Source organism: Leopardus geoffroyi, chromosome A3 (assembly GCF_018350155.1).
Source record: "Leopardus geoffroyi isolate Oge1 chromosome A3, O.geoffroyi_Oge1_pat1.0, whole genome shotgun sequence".
NCBI lineage: Eukaryota > Metazoa > Chordata > Mammalia > Carnivora > Felidae > Leopardus > Leopardus geoffroyi.
In genome coordinates, this window is record NC_059336.1 from 28431144 (window position 1) to 28453914 (window position 22771).

General features: G+C 51.5%; 1 protein-coding gene and 1 long non-coding RNA gene across 2 annotated transcripts in view; one reads left to right on the forward strand and one right to left on the reverse strand.

The window, feature by feature from the left end:
• The window catches only part of FKBP1A (FKBP prolyl isomerase 1A), a 26839-nt gene extending 19798 nt beyond the window's left edge, over positions 1-7041 (reverse strand). The window contains exons 1-2 of the mRNA XM_045445062.1: positions 6776-7041; positions 6641-6688 (exon numbers count right to left, since the gene is read on the reverse strand). Of these exons, the coding sequence (XP_045301018.1) occupies positions 6641-6688; positions 6776-6812 (85 nt within the window). The 5' untranslated portion in view covers positions 6813-7041. The remainder of the gene's footprint in view (positions 1-6640; positions 6689-6775) is intronic.
• Positions 7002-13054, forward strand: LOC123580385. Its single transcript, XR_006703277.1, has 2 exons — positions 7002-7379; positions 12809-13054. It is a non-coding gene; the product is annotated as an uncharacterized LOC123580385 (long non-coding RNA).
• The last annotated feature ends 9717 nt before the right edge of the window (positions 13055-22771 follow it).

Below are 22771 nucleotides of genomic sequence, written 5' to 3' on the forward strand. Positions count from 1 at the left end.
TGCCAGGTGCCCCATAAAATCAGTTTCTAACCACCAAAAACATTCAAGTTAAAAAGCCTATGTTAAATTTTTATAGTACATAAATTATATCCAATAAAGCTGTTAATAAAAAAAAAAAAAAAAAGCCCATGAGACCTACTGAAAGGAACCAGAGCTCTCTGGAGAGAACAACTGATGCCAGGACCAGAGCAGGGAAACCAAGGAGGTGACTAGGGATTAAGGCGAGCATATCAAAAAGGTACCAGGGCCAGCCCAAAGGGGCTCCTGCTGGCAAATCTGGGACAACCTGAGTATCAAGAAGGATAATGAGTATCAATGATTTTAAGCCCTCAGGAAAATTTATTTTATGAGTCCATATACTAAAAACAAACAAACAAACAAACAAAAATACAAGTAAGTGGATAAAGGGGGGAAAAGTCTCTTGCCACCCCTGGGAAAGATGACAAAACAAATTCTTTAAAATGAAGATTTAAATTAAAGGGGAAGAATTAAGCTCTACCCTATCTTATGGAATGGCAGCTGATAAATGTGGAAGGTATGAAGGAATTTTTAAAACCGCCTCTTTGCAAATGCCAACGAAACGGAGACTTCTGGCAAGAATCAGCAATGATGTCCATACCAGAGGGGGAAGGTGGAGGAGACCAGGCACGGGCAGGATGCCCAGGGCCCCACTAACTGCTGCTAACTGCAAAGGGGGTAACGTACCCTTACAGCAAAGATCAAATTCGGCACCACCAATAATGCCGTTCCCCACGGTGTGCTGAGTATCGAGCACACAGCACCAGGTACGACGGGACGGCAGACGACACGAGGAGGAAGCGGCCAGATGACACCGGGAGAAAATGAGCAGACGGATGCAGGGCATTCTTTCGGTAAGATCACAAGACGGCTCTCTTTGGAAAACCAGGGCCATTAAGGAAAAACCAGCACGAGGCCTCTCCTAGATTGGCAGTAGACACAACATCCAACTGCAATGAGTCAAACTTGAAAGAATTCTGGTTTAAAAAAAGAAAAAACACTTTCAGGACCACTGGGGGGGGGGGGGTTACAATATGCATCTGGTTTTAGGTCACTTAAGTCATTTCAAATTTTCTTACGTGTGACCAGTAGGAGGATAAGGAGAATATCCGTATTCTTACAGCACGCTCGAGTATTTAAAGTGTCATGATGTCTGCGGCTGAAACGACTCTGTGAAAAACCCACAGATCACATGTACACACACACACACACACACACACACACACACACACACACGCATATTCTGTAAGGAGACAGAAATGGCAAACTCGACAAAATGTCAACCATCACAGAATCTCGGTGGTGGGCACGTGGCTATTTGTTTAGATTTTTCTCTATGTGTGAAAACTTCGCAAGTAAGAGTCACACATACACGTACACAAGCACGCTACGGGGCCTTCGGTTCCCTTAAGACCGGCGAGCCTCCTACTCTTACCGGTGGAAGGAGAAAACAACACCCGCAGGATTCTGTACTCTGGTAACCACAACCCCAGAGGAAAGAAAACGATGCTTCCGTAGCAAGGTCTATTTCCAAAATGTTAAAACCCCATTATGTTAAGGAAGCTCGAGGAGAAGAGGAACGGACACCCCCGGATACGCACGGACTTGTCGCATCCCCGTGTCGTACACCTGAAACCAACGAAGCGTCGTGTGTCAGCTACGCTTCCGTGGAAAAAAAAGGACCAACACCTCGGCTTACGCAGCCAAGCTGCCACGGCCCAACTCTGCTCGGCTCATGACCCTCAAGACACAAGGAAAGGAAGACAAACACCAACAACCCCCCTCGGTACCCACATTTAGCAACTCAGCTACAACTTTCTTAGCGAATTTATTCTATTCTGTAGGCAAGGTTAGACCTATTTTATCTAAAAAAAAATTTTTTTTTATAAGTTTATTTATTTTGAGACAGAGAGAGAGAGAGAGAGCGCGCACACGACTGAGCACGAGTGAAGGAGGGTCAGAGAGAAGTAGAGACAGAATCCCAAGTAGGCTCTGCAATATCACTGCAGAGCCTGATGCGGGGCTTGAACTCAGGAACGATGAGACCATGACCTGAGCCGAGATCAAGAGTCGGACGCTTAACCGACTACGCCACCCAGGGGCCCCAAGGTTAGCCTTTTTTAACCTGAATCCTCACTCAGACCCATCTCTCTTATAAGTGCCCATTTCCCGATCTGTAGAGGAACAGAGGCTGAGGTCTCAGGGCCAACCCTGCCCTGCGTGGGAGTTTGGGCCACTCCAGGAACTGAGGGCTGACACCGGGGCTCTGCCTTTCTCCCACTTGACACATCACGGGCAGTGCTGGTGGGAGGAAGGGCCGGGGGGGGGGGGGTGCGGAGGAGGGCGGGGAATGCATCACCCAGTGCCTGGGACACGAGCAGCCTTCATACAGTGCGTATAATAACAGCAGCACTGTCACTGCTCCTGGCAGGTGTTTTTATTCCCATTTTACGGATGGCCACGGAGGCTGAGAAAAGTGGGACAATTCGGCTGAGCTCTCATAACATGTTATCCGGCAGGGGCAAGAGCCGAAACCTAGCCAAGGGCCCACTTCCTCTTGGGGGATCATTGTCCACCTGGCACCACCTCTCCCCACCTGCCCAGGCTGGCACGCCACACACCCAGGATACAACCGGAAACCTGTTTCTGTCCCTGCCCTCAAAAAGTTCAACGTCCACACAGGAGCCAGAAGGGAGCGGGCCTGTTAAAATCCAGGTCAGCTCACAACCCTCTTAGGGCTGCCACCTCACTCAGAGAGAGAGTCACCAACCTGCAAGGACCCCCATCACCCCCTCCTCCCACCGCTTTCCCCTCACGCCCTACGGTCCAGCCGTCTCCTTGCCGTTCTCCCACCACACCAAGCACGCCCCAGCCTCGGGCCCTCTGCCTGCAAGACTCTTGCCCCGACACCCACACCGCTCACTCCTCAACTTCCCGTGGGCAAATATTAGCGTGCCATTTTGTCAGAGGCCTTTGGCGACCACTCTCGCCAAAAGCAGCGACCCCCTGCCCACGCCTGCACTCTGCTTTCACCTCTCCACAGTGCTTCTCACCACCTGACATTCGCGCCTGCCTGGGCCTTGCCACGCAAGGAAGCCCCACCACATCAGGTCTCTGCCTGTGTAGTCCACTGGCCATGTCCCTAGTGCCTGGCTTGTCACTGCTGCTCAGTGAACACCTGCCGTAGGAAGGAAACAGGGTCCTGTTCCAGCCCTGCCCGAACAGTCACAGCCTCTCTGACTGAAGTCAGCACCGAGTGGGGGCCCGTCGGAGGAGCCTCTGCTGGGGGTGAGCCTTCCTCCAGACATCTGATCAGCTCAGCGAGATCTCAGCGGGGGGTGGGGGGGGACGGAATAAAGTAGAGAGGAGAGGGGAAGGGAGACAGAGGTTAAAAAAAAGCAAGGGGCTGGGGAAGGGGCTGCAGGACAGTGGTCACCTCAGCTGCCCTCTAAGTGGACCTTCTGAGGAGACAGGGCTGAAGGACCCTCGGTCCTCCTCGTTTAGAAGCCAGGCTGCTGACAACTTAAACCCAACCCCAAGGACATGATGTCAGTTACTTTTCAAGAGGATAAAACCAGAATTCCTTCAATCCACCTAAGGTTGCTCTGACAAAGGCAGGCATGTGGCCTGCTGACATGAGTAAAAGGGACACAAGCCTGGCTATGTGTCAGGACAGGCTCAACAATACAGATGACGAAGCTACTGGAGGCAAGGAGGGAGCTGTGAGAAGCCACTTGGTCCTCAAGGCACATACTTGGCAAGTTACCCTTCCACCTCCTTCCTCCCACCTCAGTGCCCGTTATGCTACTGGGAGGCGCTGGGCTGGTGGCAGCAAAGTTTTCGTTTTCCCTTCTGGCGCCACAAAGAGGTGACGCAGGCCTTTCTTTGAAGCCGCGTGCAGGCTGTGCTCTGCTAGAGGCCACAGAAGGCACCAGAGGGAGCCTTGAGAGTGGCATCAGGGCTATGACTGGCAGCCACCAGCGGCACTTAAAATGTCCATGTGGTCAAAGTCAGCCTGGGCTATGCATGTCTCTGCTGGCTGAGACCTTACTTCCACTGCTCTTTCTTTGGACCTGCCCCCAGTCAGCAGCAGGGGATACCAGGCCAGAGCAGGCTGGATCAAGAGTGTTCGCCTGACCTGAACCTGGGCCAGTTAGATTTTTCCCTCCTAGGAACTATCATCATTGGAGTCCCACAGCCAAACAACGTAAGCTGGATATTCAAAAGGAGACGGAGACACTGGGCATGGGGTGGGAGGGGCGGGGCACACAGGGGCCTTCCAACATCCAACATCTCCACTTGGGAGAAGCAAAGAAAAACGAATCCGACAAGGGAATACTGGGGCAACCAGGTAGAGAAAAACAGGGAGAAAAACTAGGAGTACTACGAGAATTTCTTCTCCCTTCTTGAGCCCCAGTGGGCTCCCTGCCTGGGAAGACCCTCGGGTCCTTATGGTAACTCTCCCCACCCCCATTATGTTCCATCAAGATGAATTCTGCTCCCACTGGCTTGAAAGCCTTCACTGCTACAGATGAAATCTCAAAGCGCCTACCCATTCCTCTCACGCCCCCACAGGCCTCAAACAGGTTCTTCCTGGGAGGCTGGTGGCAAAGACCCACAGGAACAAAGCCGCCTGCCCAAGAACAGCCTATTCTGTGAGCAAGGGGCAGAGCTGGCTCCTCACTGAGGCGTCTTTGTAGAGCTTATCAAAAATGACATAAAAAAGAAAGCTTTTGTCCTGATGCATGCCAGGGTCCTGCGGCTGTTCGGGGAATGTGTGGGTGGGTGCCACCCTCAAGGAAAACACAGACTTGGAGAAGAGGCACTGGGAGCCCTGATGGTGTTCTGGGTCCCACGACCATCTGTTCTCTTAGGAAAGGCTCCAGACGTGCTGTGTGGGGACATTTCACCAAAAGGCACAGTGAGGCATGGTTCTGTCGACACGCTGTGGATCCAATCCCGCCATGAGCACTAAAAGACGGGTAAGCCAAGGCTGAGGGGCACAGACTCAGGAGTGAGACAGACAGAGCCAGTTATCCTAGTATGGCTAACTTATAAAATGGGGGTGGGACAGTCACCTCATTACCTCTCCGAGTCCCAGGGTCCACACCAAGTTGGCGGTGGGAACCGCATTAACTGCCCACTCACCCCAGCACTGCAAAAGGCAATTCTCACTCTTCTCATCCCACCGATCACAAGCAACCAAACTGACAAGCTTTCCTCCATTAGACCTCCCAGGCTCGGGTGCTGACCATGGCCTACAAAAACGGCCGTTGAAAAACGTCAGAACCACTTTCCAGCTTCGTTTCACAGGCACGAGAACGTTCCCTACGAAGATGGCTTGCAATACCTCCTCCTTTGGTAGCCTTTTAAAAGGTTCTAGTTCTTGACTCCCTCCACCCCCTGCCCCCATTTCTGCCCACGGAGAAGGGCCAGAGAAACAAAACAGCCAAATAAGTCAACACGCCCGGGAAAGGGGATGTTGGGTGCCTCCTCCTTCCCAGTGCAAGTCATTTCCCTTAACAGAGGGCTCCCCCCATAATCTGGGAGGGAAGGGTAAAGCTTATGCCTGAGCAGCTTGGTCACAACTGCCTACAGCCTACTACCCAGGAGGAGGAGGAGAAAAAAGAGAAGGGAGGGAAGGAGAAGAAACAGAGGAAGGGGGAGGAGGAACAGAGGAAAGGGTGGGAAGGAGGAGAAAGGGGAAGAAGGACGGGGAGGGAAGGTTATTCGTATCTACAGTGCAGCTACACCAATCACCACCCCCCCTCCAGCCCACAGCCACAGAGTCTCCGCCTGCTTAGCCTCCACCCCCCTCCCCAATACAACCCAGGAGGACCTTGTAAGGGCATGGAGTTAAAAGATGGTCTCAAGGCACCAGACTCTGAAGTCTGAATGCTGGCTGAAGGTCTACAATCTCCTTTGGTTTTCATTACTGTTCGTTACCCTAACTGGGCCTCAGTTTCCTTAACTTTCAAATGGGGATGAGAAAACCTCTACTCCTAGACGGGTTGGGGGGCAGGGGCTGAGGGGCGAAATTACACGTTCAGGCAGCCCAGGCCGTCGTGGCTACCGAGGCTTGGATTTCAAAGTGGCTCAAAAGTAAGATGAGCGGATCTAGCTCCTCCAAGGCCAGGCTGAAGTCAAAGCCGTGCCTTGGGAACCAGAATGAATCCCGACTTTGGAAGAGGCCCCTCCGCAGACTGGAAATTACCTCGCCCTTCTTATCTCCATCCAAGGGAGGGCCGGAAGGGGAGGCTGGGTGTCACCCGGGACACAGAAATGGTACAAATCCTTTGATGGTCCCGGGCCAGGGCTCTGCCCGTTCCGGAGCATGTGACCTTGCGCCGGCGACTTCACCTCCCCAAACCTCAGTTTCCCCATCTGTGCAGTGGGCACAGGGCTGTTCGGGAAGCGCGAAACCGCCGGCTCACACCGTCCCAGGTTCGGCAGGCGCGAGGCCGCCCCCTCGGGGGCGCTGCCACCGCCCAGGCCTCCGCCTCGGGCCACGCGGGTCCCGCCGCCGCCGCCGCCGCCGCCACGCCCCGGGCCTCTGCCCCCAGGCGGCGGCTACAGGCCACCCGGGGCCGGGCCCCCCCACCCCGCGGACACGCCGACTCACCCGTGTAGTGCACCACGCAGGTCTGGCCGCGCTTCGGGAAGGTGCGCCCTAAGGAGACAGACAGACAGACGGGAGCGGTGAGCGGATGCGCGCGGCGGAGGGGGCACTTTGGGAACGCCGAGCGCGCCTACTCACCGTCCCCGGGGGAGATGGTCTCCACCTGCACTCCCATGGCGGCGGCGACGGCAGCGGCGGCTGGGGACGCTGGGCTGGCGGGCGGCGCGGCGGGCGGCGTGGACCCACAGCGGACCTGGCGGCAGCTCCCCGGCTCTGCCTTGGCCCTGGGCGCCTGGCCTGCGCACGCGCGCGCCCCCGCACGCCCCGCCCTGCGTGCGCGCCCCACACGGCGCGCACGTCCCCGAAGCCCGGGCCGCGGGGCTGGGGGACCGGAAGCCCGGCCGCCCCGCGGCCTCCGGATGCAGCCGTCTGGAGCGCCGTCCTGCTGCCCCCGCCCTTCCTTTCTCGTGCTCCCGGCCGGCGGCCTCCTCTTTCCCCAAGTTTCCGCGTCTGGGAAATGGGGGTAATGGCCGGGGGGTCGGCCCGTTCCCGGCTGGGTGACTTTGGGCAGGTTCACACTTCGAAGTGCACACTTGCGTGAAAAACGATGGTTGTGGGAGGTCAGCGCACGTGTGCGTTCACGTTAGCGGTCAACAAACGATTCAGGATTCTGAGCTCTGCTTTTCTTCGTTGGAAGAGGAGTCGGTATTCACACCGCCCTGCATGAAACCTGTCCTGTCAGGTCGGGATCCATCCATTCGTTCATTCATGCCTTATCTACTTATGTTCTAATTCAGCGTCTACTATATGCCCATCGCTGTGCTAGGTGCTGGGGAAACAACAGCGAAGGAGATAGATTCAGTCCCTGACGTCGCCGAGCTTACAGTCTGGTGAAGGCGAGACCATCAAATTACCACTGAGATAAATACAAAGTTTCAAAGCTGTCAGTACTGTGATACATGGCTTATGTATCACATGTCAGTAGAGTGATACATGGCTTATGCTCTGAGGCATGTATAACAGAGATGCCTTACTCAGTCTGGGGTGTGTGGAATGCTTCCCTGAGATTGCCAGGTTTAGCCAAGGTCTGAAGGAGTTGGCCAGCTGGGTGTATGTTGGGGTAGAAGAAATAGGCAGAGGCGCTGTGGCCCCAGGGAACATTGTGACACAGTGCAGGACCTGAGGGAGGCAGATGTGGATAATCCTTTAGGTCTTCGGCGGGTGCTCCTGAGATTTTTTTTTTCTTTAATTTTGTAAGTTTATTTTATTTATTTTTGAGAGAGAAAGAGAGCACAGGAGCGGCAGAGAGAGGGAGAGAGAGAGAGAGAGAGAGAGAGAGAATCCCAAGCAGGTTCCATGCTCTAAGCGCGGAGCCCAGTGCGGGGCTTGAACCCCCAAACCGTGAGATCATGACCTGAGCCGAAATCAAGAGTCAGATGCTTAACTGACTGAGCCACCCCAGTGCCCCACCCCCGAGATTCTTTAAATGTCAAAGTCCTTTGACACTCTTCCTGTCGTCTGTGTCCCCTTCCCTAGAATCTCAGGGAGCTCGTGACTGCTTTGGCAATTTTTGTGTTATTTAGGGTGCGGGCTCTAACAGAAACCAAATTAACAGTGGTTGAAATGAGACAAAAGTGGCCGTCTCTCTCTCATCACAGTGCAGAGGCATGTAGGGCGGCTCAGCTTCCCAGGCTGATCAGGGACCCGTGATCCTTCTGCTTGTGCCTCTCCATCCCTATGCTCCTCCTGTTATGCTCGACCGAGCGGGTTTGCATCCCAACCAGTGGAAAGGGGGGAAGGTGGAACGTGAGGGCATGTCCCCCTCCCTTTAAGCGCATGACCTAAAAGTCGCAGGTATCTCTTCCCCTCACACCTCATTGGCTGCTACCTAGCTGTGTGGCCAAGTTGAGCCGCACAGGAAGCTGGGAAATACAGTCTTCATTCTGGGTGTCCCTGTGCCCAAGTAAAAATAGGGGTTCTGTGCCTATAGAAGAAGGGAAGAATGCATATTGAGAAATAAAACTAAAAAGGGAGAGCTCAAGAGGGGCCAGGACTGCCTCCCACCCCACCCCGACACCTCTCCCACCGCCTAGAGGAAGTCAGACTGCAGGGTTCCTGGTCCAGCCTTCCTGGAAGTCCCCAGCCTGTGGCTTCCCTCACTTTCACTCTGTGATCTGGTGGTTCTCTTATGGTTCTGGACGGGGCCTCAGTTCAAAACAGAGCATCACCTTTTCCTAGGGGGGATTCTCCAAGAGCCTCAGGTTTGCACTCCCTCTTCGTCACCGCTTTGGGGAACGGAAACCCGTGACTGCCATTTCGGCTATCAGTGGGGACATGTGATACAGACCTGAGATGAACCCAAGACTGGTATGTGCTATGTAACACGAGGGACGCTTATTAAACATTTGTAAGACTTTTTTTTTTTTTTTCAACGTTTATTTATTTTTGGGACAGAGAGAGACAGAGCCTGAATGGGGGAGGGGCAGAGAGAGAGGGAGACACAGAATCAGAAACAGGCTCCAGGCTCCGAGCCATCAGCCCAGAGCCCGACGCGGGGCTCGAACTCCCGGACCGCGAGATCGTGACCTGGCTGAAGTCGGACGCTCAACCGACTGCGCCACCCAGGCGCCCCAGACTTTTTTTTTTTAATGTTTATTTATTTTTGAGAGAGAGACCATGTGCGCGAGCAGGCAGGGGAGGGGCAGAGAGTGAGGGAGACAGAGAATCCGAAGCAGGCTCCAGGCTCTGAGCCTTCAGCACAGAGCCCGACGTGGGGCTCGAACCCACGGACCGCGAGATCATGACCCGAGCTGAAGTTGGACACTCGACCGACTGAGCTGCTGAGGCGCCCCTCGGCAGCTAATTTTAAATATGTCACTGCTGCTGGCATGATGATGAGCTGTAAAAGACCTTTTGTCTTTCCCAGTGACTTCCTTCACTCAGTGTGATACATCAGCTCCATCCATGTTGTCACAAATGGCAAGATCTGACCCTTTTTTATGGCTGAGTAATATTCCACTGTAAATATGTCTCTATGTATTTCTTTGGGTAAAAAATGCCCAGTAGTGGAATTAGGGGATGGTACGGTACTTCTGTTTTTAATTTTTGGAGGAACATCCGTACGGTTTCCCACAGTAGCTGTACCAGTTTGCACTCCTACCAAAAGTGCACAAGGGTTCCTTTTTCTCCACATTTTCGTCAATACTTGTTACTTCTTGTCTCTTTCACTCTAGTCATTCTGACAGGTGTGAGGTGATCATCTCATTGTGGTTTCGATTTGCGTTTCTATGATGAGTGATGTTGAGCACCTTTTCATGTGTCATTTGGCCATCTATATGTCTTCCTTGAAAAAATGTGTATTCATGTCCTCTGCCCATTTTTCATTGGATTTTTTTTTTTTTTTTTGGTGTTGAGTTCCAAGTTGGTTTTGATTCTATGTGCGTACATAGCCGATTACTGATTTTTTTTTTGCAAAATTATGATTTATTATTTTTTCAACTTTTAAAAAAGTGTTTATATTTGAGAGAGAGAGAGAGAGAGAGATAGAGCATGAGCGGGGTAGGAGCAGAGAGGCAGAAACAGAATATGAAGCAGGGTCCGGCTCCGAGCTGCGAGCTGTCAACACAGAGCCTGATGCGGGGCTTGAACCCACAAACCATGAGATCATGACCTGAGCTGAAGTCGGATGTTCAATCGACTGTGCGAACCCAGGCACCCCATGATTTATTTTCTTACAAGACTTAATTGGCTAGCTTAAGCCTGGTTATTCATTAATAAAAATGATAAGCGTTCAAATCTTTTTAAATCAAACTTTAGCAACCAGAAGAACTTAAAACAGAAATAGGGAGTGACCCTAAGAGGTGGGACTGGGAGAAAGACAGATTAGACTTTTCATTTAATATCATTCTGAACTGACGGAATTTATTTTTACTCTCTCTGTGTATTATTTTCATGGTTTCTAAAGGACACAGGATGTCATTTGAGTCTCAAGTTATAAGCATCCTGGGTGATGGGGAAAGTGATTCCTTCCTTGCAGCTCCAAACTCTGAAAAATGGGGGTTTATTTGGGTTTATCCTGTTTCTGTTTCATTCAGCTTGCCGAACACGTATGTTTATATCTTTCACCCACATGGGAGGTTTTCAGCCATTGTTTTTTCAATTATTTTTCCTGCACCACTGTTTCTCCTGTTCTTCTCAGATTCTGATGACCCAGACATTCACTCTTCTGGAATTGTGCCACCATTCCTGGAGTTCTATTCATTTCTTCCCCATCTTTCTCTCTGTTGTCAGATCGGATACTTTCTGCCTTCAAGATCACTGACTTGTTTCTCTGCCATCTCCGTTCTGCTAGGCACCCATACAAAGGGTTTTTAAGCTTTTGCTTATTTTATTTTTCAGTTATAAGATTTTCATTTTGTTCTTTTTATGTTCTATTTATTGGCTTAAAATTCCTCCCTCCCCCCCTTCCTTCCTTCCTTCCTTCCTTCCTTCCTTCCTTCCTTCCTTCCTTCCTTCTTTGTAGGCTCTACATCCAACATGGAGCCCAATGCAAGGCTTGAACTCATGACCCTGAGATCAAGACCTGAGCTGAGGTCAAGAGTCAGATGTTTAACCCAGGTAGCCCTGTTTGCTTAAAATGTCCCTCTATCCGTTTGTTTCTAGGTGGTTTGCCCTTATTTGCTGGAGGGTTTTTATAATATCTGCTTTAATGACTGTCAGATAATCCCCATGGCCGTGTCATTTCAGCACTGGCAGCTGTTGGCCGTCTTCTTCCATGCGAGTTGGGATTTTCATGTTTCCTCATATGTCAAGTCACTCTGGAATATACCTGGACATTCCAGGTATCATTAGACCTTTCTAAAAATCCTGCGGAGACTATCGCCATATTGTTCTAGGAGGCCGTGGACCAGATTGGGCTCAGGCTGTGAGTTCCAACCAGCCTCCCGTGGCTTATGACTTCAAGGTCATTTGTATTTTCAGAGCCTTTCCCAGGCTATCGGATAGTAAATTCTCAAAGTCTGCGTGAACTGTTTCGTGTTTAATCCACGTACATGAAACAGGGGGATGGGTGCAGAAGTATTGTTCCCCTACTCTGAATATTAGGAGACATTTTCCTAATTTAATCAGAATGAGGGGGGCCCTAGAGCTTTCTCTGTCTGCCCTGGTGTGCACTTCCAGGCTGAAAGGTGCATTGAGTCCAGGCTGGGAAATACTTGGGGGGGGGGGGGGGGGATGGTCAACTCATTGCTAGCGTGGCTGTACGTCCGATGCCGGTCTTGTTCCTCCACCTATCTGCTACTAAGTTTTCAGAGTTCTTAAGTAGCTACTCTGTGTGTTTTGTCCGGGTTTCTTGTTTTTCTTTTTTAATGTTTATTTATTTTTGAGAGAGAAAGAGTGAGTGAGTGCCAGTGGGGGAGGGGTAGAGAGAGAGAGAGAGAGGGAGAGAGAGGGAGGGAGACACAGAATCCGAAGCAGGCTCCAGGCTCCGAGCTGTCAGCACAGAGCCTCACGCGGGGCTCGAACCCAGTCTGATCTAGATGTATGGGGAGCATCAGCAAACCTTGTATGCCTCACCTAAGATGTGGGGCTTTACCTCGTGATGTGACCTCTGGGGCTCTCGGCTTTCCCCTTAATTCTAGCTAACTCTGCCTTTTGTGGGATTTGTGCCCTCATTGGGAAGCCTTCTACCCACCTGCCTCCCATCCTTTGTGACCCCATCCTTCTCCCATGGTGGAATCTTTTTTCCCATCTAGCAAGGCAATAGATAGCGGGCCTGAGTATAAGAAATGCAGTGATAGCTGTTCCGTATACACTGGTTTACATAACCTTCATCTCAACATCACTGTTATTAACCCCCTTTTACAGAAGAGAAAACTGAGGTGTAGTTTTGGGGTAAGTTGCCTCCAGTTGTGGGTGGTAACCTAAAAAATGATGTCCCAAAGAAGCCAGATCCCTGGGACCTGTAAATCTACCTTACATGGATACAAGGCCTTTACAGATATATTAAGTTAAGATCTTGAGATGGGGAGATTATCCTGGATTATCAGGGTGGCCCTAAATGCAATTACATGTATAGGAGAGGGAAGCAGAGGGAGATCTCTCTCTCTCGATCTCTCTCTCTCTCTCTCTCTCTCTCTCTCCCCCTCCCTTTCCCATCCCCACCCCCCACAGAAAAGAAGGTGATGTGACCACAGAGCTGACACATTTCAAGATGCTGGCATTAAAAACCAGAGCGATGCAGCCACAAACCAAGGAGAAACAGCCGACACCAGAAGCTGGAAGAGTCAGGGAACAGTGTCTCCCCTGGAGCCCCCAGAAGGAGTACAGCCCTGTCAACACCTTACTTTGCCCCAGTGATACTGATTTTGGACTCCGGGCCCCCAGAACTGAGAGAATAAATTTCTGTTTGTTTTAAGCCACCAAGTCTGTGGTAATTTGCCACAAGAGCTTTAGGAGACCAGTCTACCGTGTAGAACCAGCCACGTGCCCCCATCTGTCTGGCTCAGGTAGGCAGCCCGGGATTGGAGGGAGCCTCCCTGCCAATGTCAGGTGAGCCCAGCACTGCTTACAGTAAGCACTCAGGAGAAGCACTCCCCTTCCCCCCAGGGAGACATGGGGGTGAGCAGGTGGAACAGTCAGGAAGGGCCTTGGCAGAAGAAGCAACCACAGCAGGGCTGACACTTCCCTCCCTACCACGAGACACGGGGCAGCGAGGCCTGGGGAAACCCCTTCTAGCCCCCGAAGACCCAGTGATACCAGATAAACCACAATAAGCAAAATAATACAGCGAAGGCTCTGAACACTGAGCTGTCATTGGAACCACAGCTCCCCAAAATAGTCCAGGACCTGCACGGTAAACCTGAACAGGGTGCCTGCCTGCTAAAATAAAGGGTTTGAATAGGACCTGGGGTTCCCAAACATAATAGACAAGATGACAAGGATATGCCTAAAATCACCCACCCTAATAAGAACCCAGAAAACCGCAACTTGAGTGAGAAAAACAAATCGATTGACTCTAGTACTGAGATGAATCCGATGTTGGAATTATCCGAGAAGGTCTGAAAGCAGCCATCATTTAAAACAATTTTTTTTTAATGTTTATTTACTTTTGAGAAAGAGAGAGAGAGACAGAGCACGAGCAGGGAAGGGCAGAAAGAGAGGGAGACACAGACTCCAAAGCAGGCTCCAGGCTCTGAGCTGTTAGCGTAGAGCCCAACGCGGGGCTCCAACTCGTAAGCCCTGAGATGGTGACCTGAGCTGAAGTTGGACATTCAACCACCTAAGCCACCCAGGAGCTCCTGAAAGCAGCCATCCTAAAAATGCTTCAACAATCAATTAGAAATTGCCTTGAAATGAAGGGAAAAAATAGATAATCTCAGCAATGAAATAGACATTATAGAAAAGCAGTAAAAAGAGCTGTTAGTAAGAACTATGTTAAATTTAATATAGATACAGATGGTTACGTGCAGAAATATTTATGGCTATGTGTATATTACAGATTAGTATACACACATATATTTCTTTGCTCTGTTGGCTGCCAGGGCCTAAAAAAAAGACACGCAAAGAGCAAGAACACACTTAGCACCCAGACCTTGGTTTCTAATACCATACTCCAGTGAAAGGAACCTGGGCTCCTTGAAGAAATACCCGATTCTAGGACTGGGGTAGGAAATATACCACATGAGCCTGGAGCATCTTGTAGTGATAGGAAGTAAGAAAGTGCTCAAAACCAACCAACCAACCAACCAACCAACCAACCAACCAATCGACCGACGATCCCGCAAAGGAGGCTGGGAAAGGCAGGTGGGTGAGAGCAGGGCCTCTGGAAGCCCTGAGGTGGAGGCTATATGGAGGCTGCCGGGAGGACAAGGGGCCAAAGCAGTGGCCAGTGGACGTTGGCGGTGGGGAGGTGTTGGTGACCTTGACAGAGCAGACAGGCAGGAGAGAAAAACAATTGTCACACCTGGGCTGCTCCATCCACACCAGGGCAAAGTGACTTTGGCCAGGCTGGCCTCCGCTCTGCCACCCTTCTGGGGTTCGGCCAAGTTCAGGGTAGGACTGAGCCTCACTTGAGAGTTCTGGTGCATCTCTTCTTTGTCTGGGTGTCCCCACAGTCTCCTACAGTCCCCCGGGGCATGAGGCCACTCCCACCCTCTTAAACCTATTAGCAGCCATACGAGCTCCCTTACGGGGCTGTTCCTTCAGTCCCAGAACCAGCACCAGGCAGGAGAGGCAGCTGAAGGTGCCCAGCCATCGCGTGCACTCTCTCCGAGGGGGGACAAGAAGGGAGAAGCACACTTAGGCCCGTGTGCTCCGTCCAGCCTCCGACCTCTGTGCGGAGAGGCCTGTGTGGAGACCCTTCCCTCCCCAGCCCCCATCTCTCCAAATCCCACCCCCCTTGAGCCGTGGCCCAACACCTACTTTCTCTTTCATGCGTTCTCTGCCCCGTTGATCTCTCTGCCTGCTCTGGGAAACGTTGGCGTCTTGCTGTCATCCATATGTGTCTTCCGGACCCATCTACCACCTCCTTGAGGGCGGAAATAATGACTACTTCTATCTCCCTGTGGCGCCTAAGGATGACAATCGCAACCCTAATAATAAGTGTTAATAATTACTGAACAGTTGCTTTTTTATTAGCTCATGTCATTTTTTTAAACTTTTTTTCAAAAAGTCTATTTATTTTGAGGGGCGCCTGGGTGGCTCAGTCGGTTGAGCCTCCGACTTCGGCTCAGGTGATGATCTCGCGGTTCGTGAGTTCGAGCCCTGCATCAGGCTCTGTGCTGATGGCTCAGAGCCTGGAGCCTGCTTCGGATTCTGTGTCTCCCTCTCTCTCTGCCCCTCCCCTGCTCGCAGTCTGTCTGTCTCTCTCTCAAAAATAAATAAACATTAAAAGAATTATATTTAAAAAAAAAAAGCCTATTTATTTTGAGAGAGAGCACGCGTGCACACATGCCTTGGGGAGGTGCAGAGAGAGGGAGAGAGAATCCTAAGCAGGCTCCGCACTGTCAGTGTGGAGCCCGATGCAGGGCTTGAACTCACAAACCGTGAAATCATGACCTGTACTGAACTCCAAGAGTCGGTCACTTAACCGACTGAGCCACGCAAGTGCCCCTCAGATTTCATTTTTTAAAATTTAATCTCTACACCCAACATGGGGCTCAAACTCACGACACTGGGATGAGGAGTCGTACGTGCTACCCACTGGGCCAGCCAGGCACCACTGCCTCATTTTTTTTTTTTTTTTTTTTTTTTTTTTTGCAACAGCCCTCGTGGTGGGGGCTCTGTGATTAGCCCAGTTTTACAGACGGGAGATCGGAGGCTCAGAAAAGTTAAGGACTAAGCCACACGGCTCATAAATGGAGCCGGGATACAGGCCTGCTGTTAGGAGTCAGTGGCATAATGTCTGTTTCCCCGAGGGCTTCAGTTCTGTGAGGGTGGAACCTGCGTCTGTCTTTTCCTCACTGCAGCCCCAGTACTCAGAACAGTACCTGGCACACTGGAGGGCCTTGCTACGTAAGTGAAGGGATGAATGACCATGGCCGGTGGTAAACATGGTTATGAAGCAAAACAAAGCTGGTTGAAGGGGGTGGGGGTCAGGGGAGGCCTTCCAGGAGGTGGCATTTGATCAGAGACCTACATACAGTGCGCGTGTGTGTGTGCGTGCGCGTGGCGGTGGGGGTGGGGTGGGCTGTGTAAAGATCTGGAAGCGTGTTCCAGGCAGAGGGAAAAGCACGTGCAAAAGCTGGGAGGTGGGAGCATGCCAGCGATGCCTGAGGAACAGCAAGGAGCCCGGTGTGGGGAGGGGGGGGGGGAATAAGGGGGCAGGACAACTCATCTTACCCTCTGTGCCTCAGTTTCTTCACCTGTAAAACGGAGAACAAATGGTACACACTTCACAAGGCTGTTTTGAGCGCCACAGTTATAATTCCGTTGTGGAAAGTTTTCGTCTGAAGGGCTCGGAATTGTTTGGCAGGAAGTAAGCGCTCACCGATGGCTCTCAACTGTCATCACAGTGAAGAAGTCAGGAAGGATGCGCATTAAATGACGTCATTATCTTGGGCGGTGACGGTGGATCATGGAGGACAGTAAGTCTTGTGGGTTCAGATGTTTCAGATGATCGGGGATAATCAGGAAAAATTACTGTTAATATCTTTCCTTTTTAAATTTTTTTTAACGTTTATTTATTTTTGAGAGGAGAGAGAGCATGAGCGGGGGAGGAGAGAGAAAGAGGGAGACACAGAATCTGAAACAGGCTCCAGGCTCCGAGCTGTCAGCCCAGAGCCCGACGCGGGGCTCGAACTCACGGACCGCGAGATCATGACCTGAGCCAAAGTCGGCCGCTTAACTGACAGAGCCAGCCGGGCGCCCCCACAGTTTGTGATTTCGAGTCACACAAGCCCCGCGCTTCGGGTAAAACGCGAGCTCTGGGTGAGCCCTGCTTCTCTCTCTCAATCTCCCCGCCCCTTGTCACTTGCCCCCCGACCCCCAAAAAAGTGCATGGTACAAAATTCTAAAGCAAAAAGCAAAGAAAAGGCAATATAGATAAGTCCCCCTCCCACGCCATCCCTCAGCCACCCAGGTGTCCTATCTCCCCATACCCACAATTGCTGTCTGGTGTGTTTTTCCGGAATTGGGGAGGGGGGGGTGTCTATGTAGATATAATCAAATACATATTTCTAACCATTTTATTTTACATGGGTGGAAGTGAAGGAAACCAGAATATGTCAGCCCAAAATATGCCTCTTTGACTTAAAAAGTATTTTGAGCTGAAGGCAGTTAAGAAGCAGCAAGCCCAGGAAAAAAAGCTCCCTCTTTTCTGCCTAAAGGCAGGGTATAAATTCTTCTTTTATTGGAGACAGACATAAATCTAGAGATGACACCAGAGGAATTTGCAAACCTTCCTCCATTCCCTCTCATGTATTTACCTTTCCACAGCCTTCTGACCTCAGAAGCCTTAAGCCATTTCCCTTTGCCTTGTCATTTCTTGGCAAATTTATTGTTCCTTGTTGAAGATGCTATCTAAGCTGGAATTCTAAGCTGCCATTTTGGGTTACTTTTCATTAGGTTTCCCTGTGTAATGTGTGCTGCATGACTTCATAAAAGTTTTTTCTCTTGTTAGTCTAAGTTTTGTTCAAGTCCCTGCTGAAAACTAAGATGGGTAGAGGTAAAGTTTTGCCTCCCCTACAGAAGCAAACTGCACATTCCGAGGGAGGGAGGGGAAATGGTCCAGCACAGACATTGGATCCAGTCCCAAGTTCAAATCCTGCTTCCTCCACCTACTGGCTGAGTGACTTTGCACAAGTAACCTATGTTGCATGTTTCTCTTTTCCTTTTCTCGAATGGGGTTGGTGTAAGGATCACGAGTTAATACCCATCAAATGCTGAGAACAGTGTCTGCCCCGTGGTAAACGCTATTCCTCGAAATGACTTACCAGGTACCTTAGAGAACATCCTTTTCCATGTCCGGAGAACTCAATGGTTACAAATGGCTGTACTGTGTCCGCTATGTGAATGTATCCATAATTGACGTAACCATCTGGGTTGATGGGCATTTAAATTCATTTGGAAAGGTCTTACAAAGACCGATTCAAGGCCGTTCACTCATTCATGTGGTGCACCACACTCTCTTGAGCTAACTGGCCTTTGTGTCTTCTGTTCCTCCTCCTAGAACGTCCTTCACCTACTCTCTGACCACCTGGTTGATTTCCTGTGCAACAACCAGTTCTCAGCCCCAAAGTCTCCTCCTTGGAGAAGGCTCCCTGGGTCTCTCCCCTCCCCCCACCCCCCACCATCCTTGCTGTCCTTCTCTGCAGACTGTACATGGGATGGGACCCTGGAGGAACCTGGTGGCCGACCGTGAACCCTTGGCCCCGGCACCAAGCAGGTGCTCACCAACCCTTGCTGGCCAATGGATACCGTGGTCTGCACATCTCTCACTTGTTTTAATATTTTAAATCTTCAAGAGATCTGGATTTTAGAAAACGCATTTTCTTGTGCTCAAGATCCCAGCTGCCCCTGGTGAAAACAGAGGGCTGTTAGCAAGCTCACTGGTCTCAGTTCACGGTCTCTACTTCCTGCCCCTGACCAAGTAACACTGGGTGCTCAAGTGTGAGCCTCTATGGACTGTTTCACTTAATTCTCACAGTAACCATCTGAAGAAGTTATAATGACTCTCTTCCTTTAGAAACAAGGGCATTAAGGGTGCCTGGGTGGCTCAGTGGGTTAAGCGGCCGACTTCAGCTCAGGTCATGAACTCACGGTTCGTGAGTTCGAGCCTCGCGTCGGGCTCTGTGCTGACAGCTCAGAGCCTGGAGCCTGTTTCAGATTCTGTGTCTCCCTCTCTCTCTGTTCCTCCCCTGCTCGCACTCTGTCTCTCTCTCAAAAATAAATAAAGATTAAAAAAAAAAAAAAAAGAAATGAGGGCATTAAGGCTCAGAGAGGGGAGAAGCTGGTCCAAGGACACACAGACAGGAAAGGACACACAGCCAGGAAAGGGTGGGATGAAATTCAAATCAGGTGTAGCTCAGGGCCGTGGGAAAATTGTCTCTTGCTTACTTCTACCTGAGCCCTTGGGGCTTCAAGAACTTGGTTTAGATAATTGTTGGGCCTTTGTGATAACTCTTGTCCCCAGGGGCTCCCCCCTCCCCCCTCCACTTCAGATCTCTGTCATCTGGCTGGTGAGCTGAGAGTGCTCAGACTTCAAAGTCTCTCTCGAATTCTGGCCACCACTTGGGATTTGGGGACCTGTCTGGCCTGTCTGGAGGGAAAGCTGTCTCATCTTGGGATCGAGGGATCAGTGATAGCTCACCTGGTAAGAGCCTTCTGGGGCTCAGCCGATTGGGATCTCGACTTTCAGGTTCTTGGCTGAAAAGGACATACCCTGGGCCCAGAGAGAGAGGGTACAAGGGTCACTGGAGTTGACCCACCACCTTGTCAGTCTGAAATCTGACAAACCCTATCACTGGTGGGGAGTTTGGATGTCCCCATCTGCCCTGGAGGTGCAAAGCACGGTGGTCAAAACCAACAGTACTGGCTGATCTGGGGACACAGGGACTCAGAGGTTTGGGAGACTGGTCCTGACAATTCAGGTCACTGGCCTGAGAGCATTAGGTGTGTTGATTCCTTGAACTCTGCGGAGAACACACTTTACAAATGAGAAAACCGTGGAGCAGAGAGGCCAGTCGAGGAGGAAGGGCTTGGACCCTCGCCGCTGTGGGTCCGTTCTTGGTTTCATCAGTTTGTTCCCATCTCACAAGTCTGACGGGGGGGGGGGGGGGGGGACTTACTCTCACTCCTCAGTAGGGGACCAGATGCTGTCCCTGGTACTGGCTCCCTCTCAGAGTCAGCCCCATCTGCCTGCCCAACACCACACATCCTCCGGGGTTGTCTCTTAAAGAAGGAAAGCCTTCGTTCTTCTTTGTCAAAGAACCAACCCTTGATCACCTTTCACAACCCAGCTCAAGGGTGCCCTCTTCTTTTTTTTTTTTTATTTTTTTATTTTTTTTTTGTTAACGTTTATTTATTTTTGAGACAGAGAGAGACAAAGCATGAACGGGGGAGGGTCAGGGAGAGGGAGACACAGAATCTGAAACAGGCTCCAGGCTCTGAGCTGTCAGCACAGAGCCCGACGCGGGGCTCGAACCCACGGACCGCGAGATCGTGACCTGAGCCAAAGTCGGCCCGCTTAACCGACTGAGCCACCCAGGCGCCCCAAGGGTGCCCTCTTCTAAGAAGCCCTCCCTGATTTCCCCTCTGCCCTAGTCATTCCCCCCTGCCTCTGTCCTTGGGCCTGCCTTCTCCACAGTAGTTTGGTGGTCAGACAGTTGGGGATTCAAATCTTGGTTCTGCCTTTTCATCAGTGTGGGCGGTGGGACTTGAGGTTGGTTCCTTTACCATGCTGAGACTCATAAAATGAGCTAAGCATAGTACCTTTGGGTCGCTGTCAGACTACATGAGGTAAGGTACATACAGGGCCTGGCACAAAGATATTGCTCAAATAATGGACGCGGCTATTATCATCAGTCGTAACTAAAGACCTGGTCTTGACATTGAAGGCCTGAGGTGCTCAATATAGAGGGTAACTGGCCCTTGCTAAACTCCCTAGTCCAGCTCAGGCAGGGCAGAGAAAGTGCTAGAGGGCATTCCCTTCACACCCTCCCCCCCACCCACCCCCCACCCCCCACCTACACACGCGGCTGTCTTCAGCTCCACCTTTTTAAGTGGCTTTGCTGGAAGCAACAGGTGCCCTTTGCAACGATGCCCCCCTGTGGCTGAATGAGCACCTGCTTTGGGGGGAAGGGAGGGACCGGTTACCGGAGCACCTACCCCATGGGGCCTTGCCGAGCAGCACGGTTGGTCGTCATCCTGTCATCCTTCAGACCGGGAGGTCTTATCTTTGTTCCGCAGGTTCATCCAACCAGTTATTTGTGGGGGACCTGCTATGCATCAGGCACCACGGCAGGTGCTCAGGGGACAAGAGTGAACAGACACATAGTACATACAACGCACCAGAGGCAGGATAAGAAGGAAAATAAGGCAGGACAAGGGGATCGCGAGGGGCCAGCCCTGCAGAACTCTTCAGGCCTCAGTGAGCAGTTTCCAGAGATTGGGGCGGCGGTGGGGGGTGGGGGGAGAGCACCTGAGAGCTTTAAAGGAAAGAAGTGACAGGTGTGGCGCCTGTATGTGAGCAGACTGCCGGGCAACGGCAGTAGCAGGGGATCAGTGGGGTAAGGGCAGTTGTCACCGGCAGAGATGACAGCACCCGGGCTGGAACACCGCAAGGGGAGGACAAGCGGCCTGATCTGGGATGCGTGTGCAGCTGAGCCCAGAGGACTAGCTGATGAATGGGACGTGGGGTGAGGCTCGGGGCTGCGGGGAGGGAAGTCACAGACGCACGAGCTGCTCAGCCGGTGACCAGGTGGGACACTCGAAGTCCACAGCGTAAGGCTTCTGCTCTGCTTCCCTGTCCTGGGGGCGGGGCACAGCTACCACCCGTGAACAGGAGCAGAACCCATTTAAAGAAGGAAGACCTTGTCTTTGGCCCTGGGAGGAAGTCCTGGAACAGTCCCCTCTGAACATGCTGCTGGCTAGGGCAGAGGGCGGGGAGCAGCGAACCCACCTTTCTGCACCAGCCGCTTCTCTCAGTGAGCTCCAGGTCAACCTTAAGGAGTCCCTGGAGGGCACTTTGTCAATGCCACCCAAAGGCGCAGAGCTGCGCCCGGCCTCCGGCCCACGTGCTCGCTTTTAAGCTGAACTCGGTGAGGAGGCATCATCAGACCAGTTAACTCATGTTTTTCATTTGGTGTTGAATTTTATTTATTTTATGTAGTTTTTAAGCTTTATTTATTTTTGAGGGGGGGAGGGGCAGAGAGAAAGGGAGAGAGAGAATCCCCATCAGGCTCCATATGGTCAGCATGGAGCCCGATGTGGGCTTGAACTCACGAACCGTGAGCTCACGACCTGAGCCAAAACCAAAGTCAGACGCTTAACCGAATGAGCCACCCAGGTGCCCCATCACTCGGTGCTGAATTTTAAACATCGTTCCATCAGGACACGTCCCATGCTTTGCGATACGTCCTTGGCCCGTGTAATGACAGGAGGTTCCCTTACCAACCAACCAATTTTGGCGAGGACTCAAAATACTCCCATAGATGAACGGAATGTCTAGTTGAGAACGACCGCCCTGCATTCAGACCCCCCAGAACCAGTGGTTATTTGTTTTTAAACCTGTGAAAGCCTATTTGGGTGACTGGACCTTTCCACCTGAGCCACCCAAAACAGAAAACTAGGGCTAAAAACATCTTTGCCCGGCCTGGATCTGGACCAGGGTGATCCCTGGCTCGGTGGCCATAGTCCCTCTGACCTTGGGCCAGACACCCAGTCTGTCTGAACTGGGGTGGCTGCAACAATTACAACTATGTCAGCTTCCTCACCCACTTCCCAGGGCTGGTTGGGAATCCCAAGAGCCCTTTGTAAACTCTTCTAGGTGATGCAGGTTCTAAGTGGTGTTTTGATGATCTCTTTGGGTGTGTGCTCATTCATGCAAGCAGAATTAACGTAAGCAGAGTGTATGCGTGCAGGGCCGGGGACTGGGGGAGGGAGTGTATGTAGAGGGCAGCGTGGTTAAGAGCACGA